The sequence below is a fragment of the Dryobates pubescens genome, chromosome 18, assembly GCF_014839835.1.
Source record: "Dryobates pubescens isolate bDryPub1 chromosome 18, bDryPub1.pri, whole genome shotgun sequence".
Lineage (NCBI taxonomy): Eukaryota > Metazoa > Chordata > Aves > Piciformes > Picidae > Dryobates > Dryobates pubescens.
The window spans coordinates 10,971,648-10,995,846 of record NC_071629.1 but is presented as its reverse complement, the minus strand read 5'-3'; the positions used below and the strand labels follow the sequence as shown (position 1 = coordinate 10,995,846).

General features: G+C 41.4%; 1 protein-coding gene across 6 annotated transcripts in view; it reads right to left on the bottom strand.

Moving 5' to 3' along the window:
- Positions 1-24,199, bottom strand: part of GRIA3 (glutamate ionotropic receptor AMPA type subunit 3) — a 151,709-nt gene that overhangs the window by 36,734 nt on the left and 90,776 nt on the right. For 4 of the 6 annotated variants that reach the window (XR_008462689.1, XM_054169490.1, XM_054169491.1 and 1 more), the window contains exons 7-12: positions 24,019-24,186; positions 20,640-20,744; positions 19,230-19,337; positions 17,869-18,075; positions 7,867-8,243; positions 325-523 (exon numbers count right to left, since the gene is read on the bottom strand). Coding sequence is in view for 5 of the 6 variants with exons in the window: in XM_054169490.1 (XP_054025465.1) it covers positions 325-523; positions 7,867-8,243; positions 17,869-18,075; positions 19,230-19,337; positions 20,640-20,744; positions 24,019-24,186 (1,164 nt within the window). In the remaining variant the exon portion in view is untranslated. The other 2 variants (XM_054169488.1, XM_054169492.1) reach the window with 2 other exon arrangements.

Sequence of the window (24,199 nt, the reverse complement as noted above, 5' to 3'; positions counted from 1 at the left end):
TTCCAAGAGTTTTCTTTGCTAAATATTGTGCTAACGGCTGCATTATTGCTCACCAGACCGAGGTTCTGAAACCCATGTTAAAAAGCTCCTTCCTGTGATAGCAAAGGCCAGGCTTTCCATCTTGAAATGTTTCAGGTTGAGCAAACCTACCCATTTTTGATAAAACACCTTTTGATATTAAAATCTGCACTCAGGCCTGTCCTGACTGCACAAAGAAGCTTTCACTGGAAGAGCTATTACAGCTGGGTAAAAACAAACAACTGGAAACCATGTATTAGGCACTTACAGTTTAGAAAAGCTCTGATGGGGATTTAACAGACTTACTCTGAAGAATTCTTTGGTTGAGCCTGAATCCAAAGTGCCGTAGGCTATTTCAGTTTGTTTAGCCAGGTCCTCTGCGCTCTCTATGGGAGAAACCATCCTTTCCACCGTAAGGAAGGCAGCAAGATTAGCAGTGTAGGAAGAGATAATGATGAGAGTGAAGAACCACCAGACTCCTCCAACAATTCGCCCTGAGAGAGATCTAGGGAAAAATACACATCATCAAATTGCTTTGAAGTCATTCCTTCACTAGTTTTTATTTTCTTTTGAAGACACATCCTCATGCACAACCCTTTTGTTCAGATCTTCCACGTATCTGTGCAGGACTGTGAGCCAGTTCCTGGTAGCCTTCCTAAGGAGAGTAAACTTGATGTGCACCTGTCTTACCTACTTAAATATTCTCTCCAGTTTTTTGGTAAAAACAAGGACAGTTGATTAAGAAATAATGCATCTGATCCAACTCCCACCAGAGGTTTGGAGAGGAACAAGCTCTCCTGATTTCCACAGACTCTCTGCTAGAAAAGTCTTTCGCCAGGAGACTTTTGTCTTCTCTGCTTGCCCAGCCTTTCCCTGAGGCTGAATTTGCCTGCTGTGATGTGCCAAGATCATGTCTCTTTGGGGGCTGCCCAGCTTGGAGGACACAAATGTACCATTTACTGCATCAACTCTCAAAACCTAAAATGCAGTAAACTGCAAAATCCAGTATCCTTCTCTCCTCATGCTCTAGCAGGAATTACAGACTGAATCTGCATATTGAAGTGAGGAGAGAGGCTGCTTTATGTTTTATGTTAATTAAAATTTGCACATTGCACTCTTCCAAGTCAAATGCATTCCTGCTTTATAACCATCAGGACAACAGAGAGGAAGCAGGAAAAAAATTAATTGTGCTCTGGTTTTGTTGTGTCATCCTTTGTTTTTTAAAGAAATACCACAGGGACTGAAAAAGAGCCTATTTGTGAACACATAATTACAAAATGCTCAGTGGTCAGAAGGTCTAGATGCTGTCAGCAGAGCTCCTGATGATATAAAGCAATTGAACATCAAGGTCAAAATATTTGTTCAGGATTGAAGGATGCCAGTGCCGTGTTGCTCGGCTGGGTGGGGAATGTGCCGTGCTCATTCTTCAAACATGGCATGTTGACCGTCCAGGAATCATTTCAGCAGCTGAGACAAATCTATTTCGTATGTTTTGTCTTAACTCTGCTGATACCAGTGGAAGAAAAACCAACCTGAGATACACTAGATATGTGGAACTTGGATTCTGTAGTCCTCAATTTGTGTGAAGGGAAGAAAGAGAAAGCAAGAAAACTCTTACCTGTTTATTTGTTTCCTTCAAGCCCCTCAGTGCCATCCCCAGACAGTGGGTACAAGTTGTCCTACCACCAGATGGAGACAGGAAAAAACCTCACCCGCACAGGGGGGTTAGCTGGTAAAGTGCCTAGTCTTGGCCTGAACCTGAGATTGCCTGAGCCATTAAAAAATCCCATTAAAGAAAAAACAGTAAAAAACCCAACAAACAAAACCCCAAACAAACAGAAAAACAAACAACAAAAAAACCCTAGCAATCCAACATTACAGAACACAGTAACAAACAAACAAAGAAATTGCCAACAGAGAGAGCAATCTGGAATAAGTGGGAAGAATGTGGGGAAGTGAACTGAAAGGTGAAGCACTGCTGTTCTCCACTCTCTTCTACGCAAGAACCTCAAGCTGCAGCTCCTACAGAGAGGGCAGATGTAGGCTGGTTTCTACAGATGCACTACTTGCTGTTGCATCAAGTCTGTTGCATCAAGTCTGTACCAATGTGCAAGGTGGTTCAGGTGGTTACAAAGCTCAGGGAAGCTTGGCAGGTGAAGTGTCACTGCTTTGTCCATCAAGGAGCAATGACTTCTGATGCGTGAGCTCTAAAAGATGTTGCCATTGCTCTGGCCTGAATGTGCTTCCTTGGGACAGGCACACATTCACTGGATCACTGACAAGGGGATGAAACTTTCCTGCCTTTCCTGAGGGCTTCCCAAGAGGATAAAAAGCTTCCACGCTTCAGCCTGGGCTGTGCTGCAGCTGCTCTCGGAAGGCTACTGAGAAGATGAAACTGCAAGTTGCAGAAATATAAACCTAGAATAATAAAATCAAGGAATTTCTCTACTCTGCTCTACGTTTTTATAGGTATCAAGTGAGTGTCTTGGGACTTTACAGGTGGCTAAAGTCCTTTCTGGCCAGCCCTCTGACCAGTTAGATTCTTGGGTTTAGCTACTCTAAAACTTGGTACTCCTCGCATCCAATCAGGCTCTTACATGGACTGATGTAATTTTTGCCAACACAGAGCAGTGCCTGCTGAACTTGTCACATAAGGCTCCCTTTGGAGCCAGCAGAGAGGAGGGGAGACAGACACTCTCTGAAAGAGATTTCTCTCACTTGCTCATGTTGGATAAATCTGAAGGTGCCCATCTGTCTTGTGACTTTGTAAGGAAGTCAGATGCCTAACCAAAACACCAACTATTGCTTTTAGATGAGTACATCAGGTGAAATTAATCTCCCTTTTGTTTATTCCTTCATTGCATACTTTCCATCTTCAGAGAAGAGCTGGAGTTGATTCCTCCTCCTAGCAGTGAGTTGGGCAGTTTCAGAGCCAGTTGAGCAAAAGTCTGCCTAGCAAGTACAGCAGATCAAACATCTGCTTGAATACAGCAAGACTAGCTTCATCTGGGGTTTCCAGATTCCTGTATCCTCCTTTCTTCATAGTAAGCCTTGAAATAGGAAGATTGAAAAAAAAAAGCAAAAAAAAAAAGACTTACTATGGTGTTTAGATAAATTCAGTGGAACTACTGGGAGCAAAACAGTATGCTCTTGTTCTCCCTGCTGCCTCCTATAGGACATGTCTTACTTGCATTGGCAGCTGCCCTTTCTGTTAGCAGGAGAGATGGATTGCTGGGATGAAGACATAAAGACATTTACCAAACCAGTTAAACCTCAGGCTCACACTGATGCAACACTAAAGTCTGTGTCGAGCTGCATGCTTGTATAGTGTATTACATACAGAGAAAGGTAAAAATATCTTGCCCCAGAGATCCTGCAACCTGCTTGAACCAAGTCAGACAGATACAGGACAAAAGAATGGAGAACAGCTGAGCATCAGGGGAGTTGGACATGGCTGGAGCCCTTAATGAAGAAGGCACTTCCCTGAGGGTCCTACATGTAAGAGAGGGGTCTTGCTAGATGAGGATCAGAGCTATCTCAGAAGAGTTTAGGTCACTTGAAAAAAACCTGTTTCTCCCAGTCTTCCAGTGAGCATGAAAAGGAAGATTAAATGGCTGCTACTACAAAGCAGTCTGGGCTGACATAGCTGTAAGTGGTGGTAGAATGGGATGGGGCAAACCAAAACAAACCACAAAATTGACACTGAAGGAAAGAAGGACAGAGAGTAGAAGAACAAGAACACAGACGAGCATAACTTGGCAGCCTCCATGTCCAAAGGACACCAGTCCCACCTAGTCCATCTGCTGATCTGAAGACTCCTTATACCCACTGCAGGGGCTGGTGTGGAGGGATGTGGGAGAAAAAGGGTTAGTACATAAATACTGTGCTAGCAATACTTGTATGGTTTGTACTGTGGACCACAGAAATGTTTGTCCATTACTCAGGTCATAATTACAGAAAAGTCAATCACAGATTTAACACCAGCAGCAACTTTTCTGATGAAGACATTCCTGTCCAAGTGTGCAGTGTTGCAATTTAAAAACAAGCAACTAATGCTTTATCCCAACATGTCATTTTCCAAATTACCTCAATAAATATTTATTTTGTACGACACTATTTTAGAGTGAATTAGTGTGTTAACAAATGAGAGCAGCAACAAAGGCCTGGGACAACAGAATTATAACTTAGTTATCAAAACAAGGTCAGACAGCGTTTTCAAAAGGAAGTAAACAGGAAGAGTGCATACCTTGAGAGGAAATTTAAAAGGAAGCATGGAGTCAAATGAGAGCCAGTTAGTGACAAAAGGAAAACAAAATATATATTCAAATTCAAATTCAGTTTCCAGGAGAATAACACACTTAAACAAAACCTCATTCATTTATCACAATAGCTGGAATTCTGTTTCTACTTCTAGCCATAAAACAAATCTGATTTCCTACATGACACAGAAACAATAAGCCTCTCACACCACTCAGTTTTTAATTGGGCTCCTTTGATCGATACAAGGTGGCTGTTAAACTGACAGATAATCCTGAAAAATTTTGGTGCAAACTCTTCTTGTCTAGAACCCTTTCAACAATATTCTGACACATTATCTGGTTTCTCTCTAAGCTGAGAGCTCTGGCCCTTGCTCGCTCACTGGCCAGCCCTCTACCTCTCCTGCCAGCCTCCGGTGGCCAGGCAGCCCTCACCTCACCTGCTGAGACAGAACACGAGAAAAGACAGCATCTAAAGTGCTGACTTGAGATGCTTCCATCATAGGAATTGGCAGTGGGAGTTTCAGGAATATCTAGTTCCTCAGCTCTCATTGTTACTTTGAAAGTCCCACAAAGTCATTCCCATGGTCTTTAATAGGAGTCTCTTGAGTTTTCAGCTGTGAAAATAGGGATCTAGAAATACACCCTTTTAAATGACCAACCTCATGAGATATTTTTTAATGAATCCCTTGTCTTTTTCCATCAGCAATTAATTAATCTGGCCTCTTTGTTCTGCATGAATAAAGAGCAAAATGAAAATACATGTTCTCATAGAGATTTAAAAGATATTTTCACTTAGAACAGTGTTACAAATTTGACTGTCTTTGCTCCTGATTTCATTTTCTGTACACATCTTACATTAAAGCAAGTTTAATAATCTACTTTTGATCCATCAAAAGTGAATTTTCAATGCTTTAGCTCACTATGCAGAAAACACAGCAGCCTTTGATAGCAGAACAAAACTGCTGGAACAAATGTTGATTCCATCAAGGGATGCACTAACCCCCATCCTTTGGCTGCTATCTGAATCTGTTTAGATGACTCCTATTAAATACAAAGAGGAGAGTATAGGGATATATCCTCTGGAATATCCACACAGCATACTCACCGAGGATAGATCTAACTAGTCATTAGATGTCACAGCTGTTCCACACAAAGGCAGCTGAAAGAGCCTTTATCAGCAAGTACAAAAGTGATCTCTCCAGACTGCTTGTCGGCATCTCTCTACAAGTGCTGTACGCTCTCATATAAGAAATTTATTCAGACAAAACTCACAATGGAAGAATGAAGCCCCCTTTAATGGCAATAAAATAGTATGAAACACTCATATAGTCAATGTACTGTGAATGGCATAACCTTACAAAGATTAAGAATGGAATACTTGGGAAAAGTCCCTTCTATGGAGAAGAATTTTGACATTTAATCAACTTAAAATCAACATATCAGTCAAAGGAACAGTGTTTCTGGAATTTAAACCAAAGGACTAGATTTCTCCCTCTCTCTCTGCTTTTTTTTCCCCCCAGTAACAATGCATGGAACTGACTACAATCTGTTATCATGATGGGTAACAAAATAACTGGACAATGTCTTCAAACGAGGGCCATGTATTCATCCTGAGCTAATAGCTTCTGATGGACAGATAAAATAAATAGGCTTACTGCTGTCTTTTTTGGGGGTAGGTATTTCCAAGGCACTTACCATGGTAGTATTGAAAAAAAATAGAATATGTTCCTCTCATTATATAAGGTAAAGGGCTGAAAATGTCACATGAGAGCTTAACAAAAATCCTATGCACTTCTATTTAACTGTCAATAAACAGACCTAGTGGAAACAGTGCAATGCCTGCAGCTTTCCATGTGATGTCCCAGTGCTTATTTCCCGGTCCTTTATATTGGGTACACACATGGTCAACAGCAATTTAAATGTTATCACTACTCATCACCTTTAACAGCAAGCAGAGAGGCAAAGTTTCAATACAGGATTTAGGCACAAAGCAGAATGCAGTGTATAAACAGGAGGAGAAGGCTAACGGCCAGAGCTGTACAGTGAGGCACTCACTGGCTACTACAAAGACTAAGTCATGGTGACATCCAGGTGAAAATGTGTGCATGTCTTATGTAGTGTATATATGCACATCTGTTGATAAGGAATAAATCTAACTGCTGCTATCAAGACTTGTTAAACATTTGCATGACATGCACCAAATGCCACCAGGTGTATGCCAGTATCTCGGAGTCCTGGGCTTTTTGAAGGAGTTTTGAATGTGCAGGAACTTGAAGGATCATTATTACACTATAATGAGTAAAATCATGACCCTTTCCATGGAGCTTCATAGAAGCTTTGTCACTAGCTTCAGTGTGGCTGCTTAAGATCTCTGCTGCTATACACACAAGGAAAAGCTGGTACCTTTCCCATGATGTAACTATTGAGAAAGGCACACAAATATGGAGACCAAGAAGGTGTATTTTGAATCCAAGAGCTTACTTAAAAAAGAGCTGTCTCTCTTGCTTTAATTAGCAGCCTTGTTAAAGGGAAAAACTGCATCCTTTTCATATTAAGCATGTGTTTTTAATCATTAAAATGGCTGTAAACTTCTTATTAAAATATTGTCATACAAAACACAACTAGTGCTCCATCACTATGAAACTAGATAATTTTACTTATCACAGGCACATCACTGAAGTATTTTACCAGCATAAATGTAGAAACATTCTCTCTATAGTATTCAAAAAACATTTATGGTATGCATTGCTCAGTTAGAGAGAACTTCACTATTCTGGGGTGGTTTTCAAAATGCTTCTTTAAACAAAAGAAATGTAATTCTACAATAGTTTGTACCAGTGCTCCCTGTTAAATTTGAACTAGTATCAAACATGTTTTACTATAGCCTTATTCAGAATGTCTTCGTGACTAAGAAAAATCTTTATGGAAACTGGCAATGCTTATTGGACCATATTGACCGTGGACACAGGGACAACAGACTAGAGTGGACTGAAATAATGACACAGACAGAGGGGAGTACACAGTAACTGTTAGAGGGGGGGGCACATACAGAGACCTGAACATATGGAAGACAGTACTAAGTGAATTAGTAATAGATGAAAGGATGGTTCAAGAACAAAACTAGAGCAAGTGGGCACAAAAGAAAGCAAAAAGGCAGAAGCCATGACAGGAATGGAGGCGTTTTAAAGTGCTGTTGCATGTGGCTTTTTAAAATCAGTAAGTCTGGCTTTGCAAAGCAGAATATGTTATATGCACCAAGGAGATGACCGTAAAATGAGATATGCAGCAAAAACACGGTAGCCCTCCAAGCATTGCTGAAAAGAGATGACCCTATGCATTTTACAGCCTCAACATGGTGTATATAAGTTTGGCAGAAATGCATAAACGGTATTATAAAGCAATGCCACTCAGTATGGAGGTGAATGTCAGCAAGCATGGTGCTTGATGATGATGCTTAGCACTGAATGGAATGTCAGAACAAAAAGAAATTTGGAATCAGAAAGAAATTTGAAAAAGTAACATATATGCACCATGGCATCAGAAAATGACCATAAAATGCAAAAAGGTGATGGAGTGATATGGAACAAACCTTGGAGAAATATCGCATCCTTGCTGCATAAAGGCACCCAGGGAAAACCAAAGGCTGTTAAATATTCCAAACTCATTTGGAGGGTCAGGAGGATTCTGAGGGTCACGTGGTTCTTCATTGCTGTCTTCCAAATGCCATTCGTAAGGGCTGAATCTGCTGACTAGGAAAAGAACCACGCTGACGCCAATGTAAGCAAAGACTATACACATCCAAATTTCATAAGCCAAAGGATCCAGGAAAGAGAATACGCCCGGTTTAGATTTCTGAGGCTTCTTGATCATGATGGAGATGCCCAGGCTCATAAAGGGTTTGGAAAAGTCTATGACTTCTTCTCGCACCAGTGTTATGGTGAGGGGGGCAACAGCTATATCTGCTCTCTGAAAAGGGAAAACAAACTCAAGTTAGTTACAAAACAGTTGTAACAGTCTCAGGCTAATGAATCAGATGACAAATTACAAGAGTGAGTAGGAAACATTGTCTTTGCAGCCTATTTTGGCAGTCACTGAAGTTAGGGACTACATGATGTTGATAGAAAGTCATTAATAAGAAAAAATACAATCAAAACTGTGCAAGGGCCTCATGATAGGAAGGTATGTACCAACATATATTTATGTTTTTACTACATTAAAGTGGGTGAATAATGCTCTGTATCCATCTGTCTTAAAGACTTTGGGCAAATTTTACTATTTTTCCATTTTTTCAGCAAGTTCTCTTACACTAAAGATTAGTCCAGAATATAAAGAACCTAAGAGAAGCAATCAGTCACTGACTTTCAGATGCATTTGGGTGCTACTGCTCATATACTCCTTTGAAACCCCACTGCAATAAGGGATAGAAGATATTAAAATTGAGTGATAGGAGTGAGACAGCCCACCCTTTCTGTGGTCACTGAAGAACAATAATACAGATTTGTGAGTCCCTGAGAAGTAAATAGCCTGGGTTATCTGAGAAGAATGCAAAGCAGCATTTTTACTGTATACCATATGCTATCCTGTTTCACAGAACTTAACTCTGCAGCTCTCTCAGATCTGTAACACAGACCATGCTCTGGGGCTGTGTCCTCTGGAAGCACAATCTTATCACATCTGTCATTCACCAGCCTGTTGGAATACTCTGACCCAACACCCTTTCCTTCAATCAATACATCCCTGCTGGGTGTTACAGAGGGGTAAGAATGTGGAGTGAAAAAAACCCAAATTACTTAGTTACATGACTAAAAATAACATTCCAGAATAAAATGTCAACATATTTAATTGTATCTCTATGGCTGTGCTAGAAAGATTCAAGTCATACTGTTTAGATAACCTAGCCTTGACTCAGCCAAGTACTCAAGCAGGTGTCAGCATTTGCAAGAGAGGGAACTAGAGTATTAAAGAGAGAGAGGCACTTTTAATTTCAAAGGTTTTGTGATGAGAACTTACATACTTACAAACATTTTTTGAGTAATCTTCTAATCTGAACACTCTAACTATTCATGTTAGTGGTATTTGGAATGATGACCTTTCACTGGTAAAAAATTCAGAAAGAAAAAAATATTTCTTGGGGGAAGTTTAACTTACCACTACCTAAACCATTGTACATCTCTTAAAACAGTTTTTTATTTCCCACTAGTAAGTATGTATCTCTTTCTGGTGGAAAAATAAAACTCAATTAAGTAGAAGCTTGAATAAAAGTTAATAGGAAATGTTAATAAGAAGTGATTAAAATCTGTGCCATAAAATAATTGAAGATGCTTTTATGTAAATCTGATGGTGATGTACGTGACTTTCATTAATGTCTGATTCATTCCTGCTCCTAAATATTTGTGGGTTTGTGGTTTTTTTCTTCTTTCTTCTTCCCCCCCAACCCCCAAGTTTAATAAGCAGAAAAGGCAAAGGATTCTCATAAGGTTAATCTGAGTACCACAGGCTCTGTGCCAGCTGGTGCCTCAGCAGCACTGTGCAGCCATGCCCAAGGCACTTTTTGTTTGAAGGCTGAGGCTAATGGCAGATTTGTTGGACTGACCCTCTATGGCCCTGCCCACGGCAAATTTCCCTCCATGAAGCACCCATCTGCACACATGACCTCTAGATTTGCTCCAGTCACTCAGGAAAATCTCAGCACTGGCATGAGCAACTCCAAGTGCACGTACAAGTTCACTGCTTGAAATAATCACATAAACCATGCCTGTGTGTGTAAGGAAGCCATTTGGAAATCATGGCCCTTGGTGCACCCTCTCACAGCCCTCCTCAGCTCCTTTAGACATTCATGCCTGCTAGAATATTGCCTTTCCCCTTGAGTGACTGCTTTCCTCAAGGAGAAACCCTTCAACTCATTTGTGGTAGCCTACTGCAAAAATCTAGCTTAATGTGGCTTGAATATAACAACTGGAAGTGCCATCTGCCTTTGGATGCCTGGGTGTCTATTGTCTCTGCAGAGGAATGTGCTAATAGCCCAGGTAACAGACTTGGGGGAACATGGATAGAGCATGAAAGAGGGACCAGATGATGCTTGAACCTGTCCACTGATGAATCTCCCTAACAGAGATATTTATCTTGTAGCTGCTGCTTGGTGAGCTGCTATTAAATATTACATGTTCAAAGTCAGTGAACATTCTTTACTGAATATCAGTTTTAAATGTAGTCAGAGCCCATGGCTGGCTGGAAGACTAAGCATTTTGACCATGACTACTGTATTTCATGTTGAACTAATGAAGTACTTGCAAATTAATCCTTATCAGAGCAGGCTTAATGCAGCAGGACTCTTGCAGAGACTTTACTGCCAGGTATTTCTGTACATGGACAACCAGTCTCAGAATAGCCTGCCAAGGCAGAAAAGGCTGGTTCAGCCATAATAGCATTTAGTTTCTGTAGCATTTTCCTGGACCTGGAACTGAATTCTCCCAAACTAGTCTTTTAAGGGCCAAAGCAGACACAGTGGAGGTCTTCCCAAGTGCTGATGCAGTATACAATAAAGCCTGTATTTCCTTCTTGAGCACTTGAGTTCGTGCGGGATGCTCCTCTGGGGGTGATGAAGTTGATGCTGTGGTGAAGTACAGACAAATGTTTTTACAAAAGCTTTGTTGTTACCATGTTCTCAGTCACATTATGTATATTGATAGGTGTTTAATATATTAGAAACACCAACACTCTCATGTCTTAAATGAATATGGCAGCAATTCTTTTCTGCAGAGGGGACAAGAATGGGTTCAGACACAGGGTCTCAGGAAACCATCCACAATTAGGGCACTGAGGAAGGACTAGCTACAATCCAGCACCCAAGCATATTTTCCCATATTGGTTGTACTAGAGAGGTTAAAACCCAGAGCACTTATTGCTTATTTATTTAGAGATACAGTATTTGAAATGGAGAGCTTATGGAGAGCTCTAAGCACTGTAAAGCATCATTAATAACTGCAGCACAGTTATGAATTTGCCTCTCTGTTATGGCTGCAGATAAGCAGAACCCCTAGAAAGTTAGCTCAGTTAAAAAGAACACAACCACAACCATGCCCAACGTCAAGAACTAAGCTTTGCCAATCACTCACAACTAATGGTGTTTCAAACATCATCTTCACTGCATTTGAGCTGGGCAAGAAATGTCACGGATTCCTCTGAGGCTTGTTCTATCTTTCACTACTAGTGTGGGAGGGATGGATTTAGAGAGGACATGAGGCACTCTGTTCAAAAGTTGACTCTAGGGGCTGCAAACCTCAAGACTCTTAAAGGAAGGGAGAAAAAAACAGCAAAAGGAAATATTCTTCTACATGAAGAAAGAAAAATGATAAGCCGTTCCATCACTGTAATCCAAAAGAAAGTCTTCTTCTTATGGACCTTAAGGTGAGTCTTCCTAATTTCAAAGCCATGCACTAGAGACAACAAGAGATACAGATTGTCCTCCTGCCTGTACTTCTGGTCATTCATGCTTGCAGAACTGAACAATTTCTTTGCTGTTGTTGCTTTTCAAGAAGTGGGTCTGGGCTACAGTCACTTTGCAAGACCTTTGTATGATGGGCAGCCAGCCAGCACTCACTATGTGCAGACTGAACCAGAGAGACACTGCCTGATTTCCATCAGGACCTGAGGTTCCAGGAACCACAGAAGTGCTGAATGCAGGTACACAGTAGTGTAGCAAGAGACATTGCTGCAACGATGACTGACTCTGAGCACATTTTAGGACTTCTCAGTGCAGTCTGAGATTTCCAGGAATCAGAAAATGGTGTCAAACATAGCAACACATCACCTGTGGTATCTGCTGGTAAAAGCTACCTTATGAAGAGAGTGCAGTATACCCATGGATATCAGGGTGTGCTGAGAGGACAGGTCATGGGGACAACACGTTTTTAACACATTAGCTCACACTTACTTAAAAACAACAGCTGATATCTGACTGGCAGCATGCTGTACTGAAGTCTTGGTGTGTATAAGCTGAACAGGGTAAAAAGGTATTAAGGTGTTACAAGCACAGCTGGCCTTGTCTGCCGTAGTTTGTCAGTGTTGAGTCCATGCGTGCATGATGTGGATACCCACAGCTCCTGCTGAGGCACTGCCACTGTATGCAGATGGAGAATTTAAGGGTACATCTGCTTTTTTGAGCTGTGGACATATGTGTACTTCCTCTGCCTGTGCCCAGACACAGGTCAGCTGAAGTCTGGGACCACATCAGCCTGGTTCTGTGCCAGGACTGAGGTCCTGTCACGCTGTGTGGCATGGTGACAACAGGGCTCAGTGCTTGGGCAGGGACCTCACATCTGTCCATGCGTGCACAGTGGCACTGCATGGCTGCCTTCAGACACTTGTGCCTGGGCTTCCCTCCTGCAGAATCTGGGGTGAGGGATGAAGGATGAGCTTCTCCCACTCTTGGCACAGTCAGGCTCTGCCATAGGCGAACAGCACATGGAACGCTTTGAGGAGAATTAGGAATTGAATCAGTCCTCCCCTCTGCTAATATTCAAAGGCTGCATGTGCCATCTGAAGCCTTTCTTTTGCTGGTGGGAAAGCCAGAGAGGCCAGCACGAGCTGAGGCTGGTTAGGCTGTTCAAGGCAAGGAGATGTGTAGGTGGTCCCTTTTTGACAGACTGCGGAGGCTGCCTGTGTTCGGGGGACTGCCTGCCCTTTACATCTCTGCTTCATTCCTTTATGCTATTTTACATATTGAAAGGCTTTTATAAAGACCTTTTTTATCTGAGGAGAGCTTTAATGGCTGTGAGGTCTGGTTGCTCTTTCCACTCCCAAAGCATCTGAGGTTACAATTAGGATCTGTGTTAAACCTACTGTCAATTAGCCTCAGCGATGTGTAAAGCATCAGGCCCAGGGAGGGAAGGCTGAGAAGTGGAGGAGGAACAGCAACCTGCTTTAAAAGGGAAAGAAGAAATAAAAGCCTGCAGAAGGAGGTGTAACCTACTGAAGAGGAAAGATGAAAGACTGGTGCTCAGCGGCTGGTGGGTACAAAGCCCTCAGCACCAGCCTTACTGGATGTGTGCAGCGAGAGATGATGTTGCTCACCAGCCTGCGTGGAGGGCATGGCCTTACTGGGAGGATCACTGGAGGACAGCAGTGGCATTGCTGGTTTGCTTTTCTGGTTAGATTTAAATAGTGATTCAGTCTCCCAGACTGGGAATGATTTAGCTACTTCTCTTTTCTAAAATGCCCAGGAAAAAAGCTTTACCTATTTGTTATGTTTGTCCTCTCAAAAGTTGCCACTATGTTTCAGAAAATTCTCTTAATTTAAAAAACAACAGAGCTTGAATTGTTCTTTTTGTTTTTTCTTTTCTTTTTCCCTAGTAGGAAGAAGAAACTTATTTTGATACCATCAGAGTGAAAGAGCAAATTTTAGCTTTTCTTCAACCTAAATGGAAATGTTTGGATCTGTGGGAAAAAAATAATTCATTTTTATAGCAAATGTTAGTATTATAATTGTTAATTATTATTACTGTTAGTACTGCTACCACCACCATCACCATTTGAAAATTGCTTACAACCTACAAGGCCCTGACTAGCTCCTCTCTAACAAGGCTTATGGGTTCTCCTGTCAAAAGCAAAGCAGTTTGGTGATATCTGCTTGGCAGAATTCCCAGCCTCCAGGGCTGCCATCCCTATGCTGCACAAGAGAAAGTCCTTCTCTGTAAGCAGGTTCATTTGTACATCCCATTGTAAAACCACAAGGAAAGGTCCAAGAGGACTAGCTGACCTTGTCCTTGACTTTGGGGGGCCCTATGACACTGCAGACTTTTATGCCCTTTAACCAGCCCTGATGTGATGTGGGACAGGGGAGGGAGAATTGGAACGGGAAATATTTTAGTGTGTCTGTCCCAGAGATTGTTCGAGTCAGCCTACTTAATACAGATCTCCAGCTAGTATCACAGGGCTGTGCTGGCCAGTCTCAGGACCTGCAGCACCAGAACAGAGCACCCTCCCTGCTTTGGGTACAGCTCAGTGCACACTAAGCCCCCTCCCAGCCCTCCCTGCTCCACGCCATCCAGAGCACTCCAACAATGCCGTGGTCTGGAGGCTGCCAGGACCCAGCTGCAATTTCTCTCCTGACTTTATGCTGCATCCCACAGGAAGCAAAAGCCACAGTAACAACGAACTGGCACAAACTAAACATTAATTACAGTTAAGTAGGGTTTGGGCATTAAAATGACAAGCCATTCACTTCCTATGACTGTCCTAAGAGCAATTTTAGGAGAGTTTCATAGCACGGGGCTACAAAAAAAGGGCACAGTATTCAAAAAGCCTGGTAAGACTTCCCAGCCGTGCCAGGTGGTGGTGAGAAGCTCGTTGGGTCAGGAATGTGCTGTATTTGACAAATTACCAGTCACTGTTTATCACTTGAGACAAAAGCAATCTAAAAGATTGTGTTTTCTGCCCCTGCTTGATTCTGCTGCTGGATAACTGGTACCAAAGCCAATCAAGCCCCTTTTATCCCCCCATGCCTGTCTTCCATACATGCTAATAAAGGCATTTAAAATCTAATCTCCCTCTTGTCTTCCCAAAATGGAATCCAGAGGAGCCAAATATGACAGTAATTTTGCAGACAAGGCACACAGGGGCATGAGGGGTAACGTACAGTTTTAGTTCCCTAATAGAGTTTTAAACCCCTGAGAGATAAAGGAAAGTCAGCACGTAAATGAAGCACTTGCTCCACATAATTAGCACTTCTAGAGAACTTTTCATCTTCAAAGGGCTTTGTGCACATCCTTGTGAGAGTGGTACACAGCCCCCTCTCAACAGATGGAGAAAGAGGCCAAGGGTATTTCATGTTGTTTGCAAACAGGGCTGAGAAACGGTCTGGAGGGCTGATGAGATTTGTGCTCAGAGTTTAGGGGCTGCTTTCCTGCTTACAGAAAGCCAGGTGGATTTCTGTACAGCTTGCCAGCTCAGTTCAGCTTGGCAGGATGGGGAGCTAGCTCAGCAGCGTTGGGCTGTAAGCATTAACCTGGGTCTACAGTCAAACCTCAAGGGATGCATCTGACCTTTGAATAATTGAGCACTGCAGTTACTGAGGTTTCAGTAACTGAGCTCACAGCGTGAGAAAAGCTGCTGTTGGGGGTCATGGAGGGAACTATTCCTCAATTTTTCATTAATGAGAAAATACAGATGAAAACTGTGCTTGAGAATACAAAGGAACAGACCTTGTTGCAAAGGAAAATGACAGTGTCAGAGTGGGTTTGGGGATGCTTTAAGGTATGGTTTGTGGAGCCTGTGAGGCATTTTTTTGCTGGTGTGGAAAGGTCACAAGTATGGTCAGGTCAAGGGGAAGTATCTGGGGCTTGATTTGATGTTAAGGAGGGAGAGCTTGCTGAGCTAGGCTTATCCCAAGGGGCTGTGGAAAAGGCAGCTGCAGTCAAACTGTGTATCATAGAATCACAGAATAGTTTGGGTTGGAAAACACCTTTTAAGGTCACCCAGTATAATCCCTCTGCAGGGAGAAGCAAACTCTTTAACTAGATAAGGTTGTTCAGAGCCCTAAACAATCTGACCTGGAATGTTTCCAAGGATTAGGCAGCTACCACCTCTCTGGATAACCTAGGTCAGTGTTTCACCACCCTCATTGTAAAAATGTTCTTCTGTAGATCTATTCTAAATCTCTCCTCTTTATCACAGAATCACACACAGAATCACAGAATTATAGGGGTTTGAAGTGACCTCTTGAGATTGTCTAGTTAAACCACCACCCCTTGTCCTATCACTGCAGGCATTGCTAAAAGGATTGTCTCCATCTTTCCTGCAGACCCCTGCAAGGCCACAAGAAGGTTTCTCTGAAGCCTCCTCTTCTCCCGGCTGAACAACCCCAACTCTCTCAGTCTGTCCTCAAAGCAGAGGTGCTCCAGCCTTTTATCCACACGTGTCTTGCATCATACAGCAGCTGCACAGGCTAATCTTACTTGGCTCAAGTCCCACAGGCAGTGGCCTGTATCACACCTTTCCTCCTCTGGTGTAGATGGTTCCTGTGCCCTGGCTGTTAGCAGTAATTTCAGGTTCTCTTTTGCTATGCCTTCTGCATATGGTATGATTATTTTTTGAAGTGAATAAACTGTTCCATTGCTTGCCAGTTGCAAATATATCAAAAGGTCCCAATTACAGCTAATACTCTTGATATTTCATAAACCACACACAGGGAAACTGAGGGTTTAGGTTTCCCCTGCCAATGTAATTATGCTTGGAACTAAACTAAACCTTTGCTTCAGAGGTTCTCTATGCACTTGTATTCTCTAAGAGAGAATCATGTTCCCAAATCACATAACTGAGGCACAGGGAGTTCAGAAGATTTGCATTATGGTAAACTTCAATCAACAAGGAGAAGATATAAACCAAGGGTCCAGACCCCTGTTTAATTTCTCTAATCAGCAGATTTCCCTCTCTCCCCTTAATACAATAACTACTTACATAAATACTACTTCTTATATTAAACATTTTGAAGTCAAATAGGCTACCAAGAATACAAGAAGGCATTAGGACTGGCTGCTCCAGAATAGGAAAACTTTTGCAAATCTCATTCATTTGAAAAGAATTATCTTGCCAAGCATTTTGCAGCAATGACAATACGTTATTCCAAGGAAATTTGGAGGTGACTTGTGGAGATTGCACTCAGCCACGGAACAAAAGGAGGCGCTGGAAATACCCACTTCTGCTCAGATATTTTTAATAAAGGAAAGATCGTTAAAAATAAACCGTAAAGAAGATTTGGGCGGAATCACAAATCATCTCATTAGCATTTGGGGAGATGAAATATCAGCTTGTAAAGGCTTTTCTGCAAAGCCAATTTTCTCCCCCTTCCATCTGGTTTATCTATATTCCAAAATTCTCCTTTTCAAAGAAGTTTCTAAACCGGCAATTCCGGTCCGTTTTTGTTCTTGCTAAACAAAGCAACGTATGCCCAATATAGAAATATAAAGAGGAAGGTAATGAATTAGAGGCTTGGTGTTTGTGGGATTTTTTTCTTTCTCTTCTTTTTCTTTCTTTCTTTTTTTTTTTTTGGTGTCTTGACAGTTGATTTTAAAAGCAAACCCCAGGGTTTAAAAAAAAACCCAACAAACCAAAAGAGGTGGGTGATTTCTCACCTGCATTGCTTCTTACCCTGAAAAGCAATCAGAGGGATAACTGAGACTTCAGTCTCGGGTCAAACACAAATTGACATTAGTGATCCAACAAGGCCAGCATCCTTTAAAAGGAGGGACACCATCCCAGCATTTACAAGAGTGGCAGGGAAAAAGGAGACATGGCCAATGCAAAAGCAGCACTTGAAGGGCAAATTGGAAATTCTGCTGTAGACAAGAATTTGAAATTTGCCCAGTGCCACTTCTCAGCATTGTGTGGACTCTGATTTGGAGAACAGCAGTAGAAAAGTGACACCTTCCTGCAATCAAAAGATTAGAAAAGCAGACTATAAAAATGCCACTACAAAGAAATATCTAGAATATTAAAGGTGGTATTCAAACAAATGATCTTTATTTTAAAGTTTATTAACTTTGAGCATAACGTTTTATAAAGAACATTAAAATGAAGGTTAAGAGAAACTTACCCCATAGACCAGTTCACCCACCATGCCATTCCATATCTTAGTCTCAGGGTCCCTAGCTCCATATTTCCCATCTCCAACAATTGACAGTTTGTATTTTATTCCAACATGTTTTGCTATTTCAGAAGCTAAGTCTACACAATATCCTTCATATCTCTCATTCCCTTCTAGTTGTTCATGGTTTTTCTTATACATTACATATGGTGATTCCTTTGAAACAAAAGTAAAGATCAAAAGTCTATAAATGTAAAATACAGCCTTAAAACATACAAAATGAGAGCTGTTAATATCCTTATATTACTGTCAAGTTTTTACAACATTTCCTGCTTTGGTACAGAAATTAGAAAGACAGACTACTGCAGTTTAAAAATCCTCGGATGATCCTACAGCCACACATACTATGGATTTTATTCCAACTAAGACAACAGGACTATTCCACTTCAACAAAGCTACACTTTTGTTTGCAGGATTAGGCCTGATTAGACAGTCAAATATCACCACTGTAACCAACAATTCAGGTTTTAGTGTTTAAAAAACTGACATACCCAACATCTGTAGCATCAAAATAATTTCCTAAGGCCACAGTGGCCTAGAATGGGGCTCTGATGGAGACTTTTTCAAAGCAGCCTAAGGGAATCCTCAGCAGCAATTTTTGTCACTAAATTCCCTTAGCCTTCTTGGAAAATCCTAGCCAAAATGCCAATTATAGTTCTCTAAATTCATAGGAGTATAAAATACAATGCTTCAGGAAACAGCATAAAATTGGTTCATGCTTAGTAGAATTGCAACAGGCATAAAAGTCACAAACAATACTGTACAGAGCACATCTGCTAGAGGCATTGGGACTGACACAGGTGTTGCTGTTTATGAGACACAGGAAGAGCTTTACTCCTTTGGAATTGCACAGGTATAGGTCGCTTTTCACCCCGTGCTAGAGCAGTTCCAGTTCTCTACAGGCTTCATTGTGCCACCCTTACTCAGTCCACACGGGTTGAGTTTACAGCAGCTGTACCTGAGTGAGGGGTACAAGATTTGACCCTACAGCAGGAAGGCCAAATCCTGCAGTCAGTTACATACATGCATAATAACTTCACTTATGTGAGGCATTTGATTGAGTTCAAGTGTCTGAGAAGCAGCAAAGTGTAATGTTGAGCTCAGTGAGCTCCTCCTGTGAGTACAGTTACTGATATGCACAGAAGTTTGCAGGGTCGAGCCTTCAGTACATCTCTGGAAGATGCTGAACTTTTCAGTCACTTGAAGTCACATAATATTGAATACCTGCCTCCTGGCAAGGTGTCTAACACACCTCAGGAGCCATGTGTCTTATTTCCTAAACACAAACACACTAAGAACATGAAACTTACCAAGATAGTAGTGACTACTATAGTTCTGTTCTCCACAGATGAAGTGTCATTAGAGGGCAGCTGATCTAATGCTGGCACAAATCTTTCATACTCATTCCAATAACCAGCCTGTAAAAATGGAGATTGTTACTTTGTTACATATGTTTACAAGGACTGCCTCAGAAACTTCTCTCAAAACACATGGCTTTGTAACACTTATCAATGCTACACTTTTGTCATGAAAGGTCTACATTAACTATAACTTAATTTCCTTATAGGAGCAATATTCTCAAGCCCACGTGCAGACAAACACAACCCAAATCTAAATGAAAATACTTATTAACGTTTGTCTATCTCAGGTCACATAATCACATACATTTCCATGTATCTATAGCATAAGAACATACTACAGATGAGAAAATAAACTGCACAGAGGTTTGTCTGAGTAGGATTTTTTTATTTTCCAATTTTTTCCCCATATTGTGCTGTGGTTCAGAGAGTGAATACAGTCCCTGTACACATGACTAAGCTAGCTTTAGAGGAGATGCACAGGTATCGTTGGCCATGCAGGCACAGGAGCAGTATCTTCAGTAGGGGAAACAAAACCCTCTGTGAGCAGGAGGTGACTATTTGTCAGCTGGCTTGCAGTGACCTTCACAGTGCTGTGGCCACATTTCTGTGCTAGTTTTTGTATCTCAGCACAACACAGAAGTGATGCTTTTATCTGCACTGTAAACCCAGCTGAATGGCTGAGCCATGACCAGAGGTATTTTGTTATCAAGGATTTGCGGAAGAGTTTAAGAGTCTCAGCAGTGACTAAACAGGTGAGGTAACTGTTGCCAGGTGAAATTGGGGGGATTTAGGTGCCTCTTGCTACTCCTGAGACCTCATCTACCTGATTTTTTTTTTGTTAAAATCTGCCCTAAATTTCTTGTGTAACAGGAATTTAGGCAACTATCGCACTTAGGTTCTCTATTTTGTCTAGGAGAAAGGAGAATGATAGCAAATTCTAATTAAAACCAAACATTTTCTGTTAATTTCAGGTTTCTGAAGTACATTCTGAAGGCTCCAGCTGCATAGTGCTCTGAAGCCTATTAGAGAGAGGAAGGAAAAGATGGAGAAAAATTTAGAAGAGCACAAGAACATGACAGCAGGTATTACACTTGGAAGTGAAAAAGCTCCAGGAGGGTTTTAAGGAAAAAAGAAGCATCTGAAGTTGACACAGAAAGCAAGGAAGATACTAAGCAGGGCAAGTGGTTTGGTCAGAAACAGAAAAGAACAAGGTTCCTGGGATAGGGAAGACAGCAAGAAGATGAGGTTTCTTTAGAGCCCTGTTATTACAGCACCTCTGTGGTATTTTTGAGTTTCATTAGTCCATTGGAGTAAATATTTGTGAAGATGTGAAATCTGAATGCATGTTTTGAAACTCACCTTCCGTGATCCACCAGCTTTCATCTCATACACATCAATTGTATAATTTGTTCTTCTCCCATATGTGTCAAACTGGATGTTCCCTGTCATTCCTTGAACTTGCACCTTAAGGGAATAAACAGAAAACACATTTTAATAAAAGATTCACTTTATTTTTCTCTCTGTTACATTTTACAGGAACCCACTAGCTCTAGCACAACTTTCACCTACCTAAGAGACTTGCAGCACTTCTGACACAGCCAGTTATACTCTTCACAACAAAAACAACCCCAATTCTCTCATTTTCAGCCGTTAGTTAGTACTCAGCTGGTGACTCACTACCACAGAGTGAGCTGCATTTAAGTGAAATTGGCCCTGCAAGTATGTTAAATATAATAAAGGCTGATCCTGCCATGCTTCATCACGCCGGGCTCACTGCTACAGCGCGGAGCATCGGCAAGGCGCATGTAACAATTCAGTGTCATTAGCCCCTCACAATGTGGTGTAGGGTGATTTGTGATAGGGACCAGAATCTCTTAGCACTGCTCATTCTCGGAAGTGCTTTATTTTAAGATCAGTCCCAGTGTAGGAGAAGGGAATGAATGTCTTCTCTGAAAGAGCACAGACAACTGTCTCTACTGCTTACGGAGTTTTGGTCTCAATCTGGATGGATGGGTGCACAGACGGTAAGTCATTATCATTACCTACTCATATGAATCATCCTAAGGGGAAGTATAAAGTACTTTGTTTCAAAGAAACAATCTTTCTTATTTCCCTGTATGAAAGGGTGAGATATTTCCATCTATCACTTATCAACACTGACAAGCTGTCATCTCAGGCAGAAGCCTGAAACTTCAGTAGGGGTAAATTAGCTTTAATATTTAGCAGAAAGCTGCAGAAGTTACAGGGAAAGGCGATGGAAGACCAGTCAAACGGAAACTGTTCAGGGCTGGTGACTGATCTGCTATTTCTGGTGTAAAGATGGTGCAATCAAACTTGTTATGGTGGACAAGGCTACATGAAGCAGTTAAAATTCCTTGCACTCCAAATTATCCAGCAAGTCAAATTCAGACTGGTATACAAGAAGTGTGGGGTTGTTTTTTTTTATCAGTAAGTAGATTTGAATCCTTCTTAAAATGGTTTATATCATTTCAGGGATCTGGAAGAACATGTGGGTTATTCCTGTCTCCAGATAGCTAGAGAGATGAATGGGACTGTGAAAACCAAATCTGCCCCCAAAAGGTCTTATCCACTGTGGACAGAGCAAATGTATATGTAAGATAGTTTAAACACAACTTGCAGCCAGATGTGAGTTACTGTGGCTGCTTTTGGTACTTACTGGAAGCTGTCTGGCTACCTTAGCACAGCAGTGACTGTGTGTCTCAGCAGAGCTTGTTAGGTTGGCTTCATCTGATGTGTGCTGAGACATAAGTGTTGTGCATTTGACACCTCTGACTTCAAATTCAATTTCTGTCTATCTTTTGGTGGGAAGCCTCATCGCTTTTCAAAATCTGGTTGCACTGAGGCGGGACAACTCATCAGGATTGAGAATGGTGGCAGTGTGGAGAGGCAATCACAAATGGAGTCACTATTCATAACTGCCCAGACCTGTCCAGATGAACTGTCTGCCACTGATCTGATGTCTTAGAATCAGCTTTATGAATACACTCACAAGCAGTTCTCAAGACTGTAGAGAAGCAGAGTCAGGTAATCTCTATTTCCTTTTTGCCATTGGGGTGACTATAGCATGGCAATGAACCTTCTCCTGGCACAGGAGTTTTCAAAGATGTCTTGGAAAAACAATTATCTGAGTAGTTGCTATGAAGTGGAGAAGAAGCATTGTTAAACCAAATGTTGGGTTTGTTTTTTTTTTTCCTGAAGCAAAGATTCAAGATTGTTGTGTGTACAGAGGGAGAGAGTGTGAAGAATTGGATGGGGTCTGGCAGGCAGTGTGAGATGATCTTAAGTAGCACTTGGAGGTGTACATAAACCTCACTTAGATGACTTTGAATAGCTAAGATCACACAAGGCAAGCAGATGCAAGTCAAACTCCTGCATTTTTTGCCAGTCATGAGTTTGGCTTTGTATATCACATGAAGTATGCTTTTAAAGTAAATACACCCAAATAAGGGAGTGTCCTATAGAACTCCTGGTTTTCTTTCTTGCCACGAATACCTGGCATCTCATCTGAGGGAGTTTTATGCCTTGCTTGCAATTACATACAAACAGACAATACAAATTCTTTATTGTGAAAGTCAAATTTAATAGGCTTGTCTTCAAAAGCATGTAATGCTATGTTAGTGAACATGCAGGTAGGGCATTTGTTAAGAAGTCACATAATGGAATAAAAGAGCTCTGGCAATGTCAGACTGAACCATCTCTATCACTCTGAAGAGTGATATAATGTGAGTAAAACCTTCTATAACGCATTATAACTTTCTGATATAACCCTTTCAATGTGGTGTCAGGGAAAAAGCAGTAATTAAGCTAAGTGTATGAAGGCTGACCTAGGATTTGTTTATACTCCCTCCACTTCCATGCCTACAATCATATAATCGATCCTAACAGGTTTGTTTTGGGGTTGAGTCAGATAAAAGCAGATCATATTCTTGTCTTTTATGTCTACAAAAATGTTATCTGATCTTCTCTGTTGTCACTTCCTTTGACATACATAGTAAAAGAAGTGAAAAAAATCAACAAAATCTGGGATGTAAATGAAGTAGGATCCCATGCAGTAACTAGTATTAGGAATAAAAATTAGGCCATGCAGAAGGTAATTGGGCTGAGTGCAAAGTTGTGTCAGGAATCGAAAGTGGTTTGAGGCTAAACTGTGTAAAGGTTCAGGTTTGTGCTGAAATCCAGCCCTATTGCTCTGATCAACAACCTTTATTCCACCGACCAACCTGAGTTGACTTTTTACTGGCAAATTATCAAACCTGTATACATGTGTTTCAGTTCATAAATACCCATATCCCTGCAAGACTTACAATATACATGCTAAGGACATAGTCTAGTTCTGTAAAGTAAGGTTTACACCCTGACTTTAGAAACTTCCAATGTTAGGGGTGAGTCAGACTACAGTTGCTTTGGTGTGGACAATCAAGTGGCTGCTGCACACATGGCAGAAGGCTGTAATTTTGACAAAGGCTTTGAGAACTAATTTACCCTCTATTGAATATATTTTAGCCACCCTTTGGTTTAATTTATTTTATTTGTTGTTTCCCCCCCCTCCCCCCCCTTTTTTTCCCTTTTCTTTCTTTTTCTTTTCCTTTTTTCCCTTTTCCCTGCAGCTCTTTGTGAGTATACAGAAGCTTTGTGCAGATGAAAGCTCAGTCCCAGTGGAACTGTTGCTGTTGTGAAATATACACACGCATTCATTAGCTGGTATGTTTGTTCTTACCATTTTCAGTGCTCTTTCTATATCAATTCCTTGGCTCCATGGTACTGCAGGGTTAGCCAGGCAGTCTCCAGCACTACCTCTCCTGGAGACATCCACACGCTGTCTTCGGAGGTAACGGAAAGCCTCTGCTATGACTAGGACTGCATCATGGGTCAGTGCAGATGTATACTAAAATGGATGC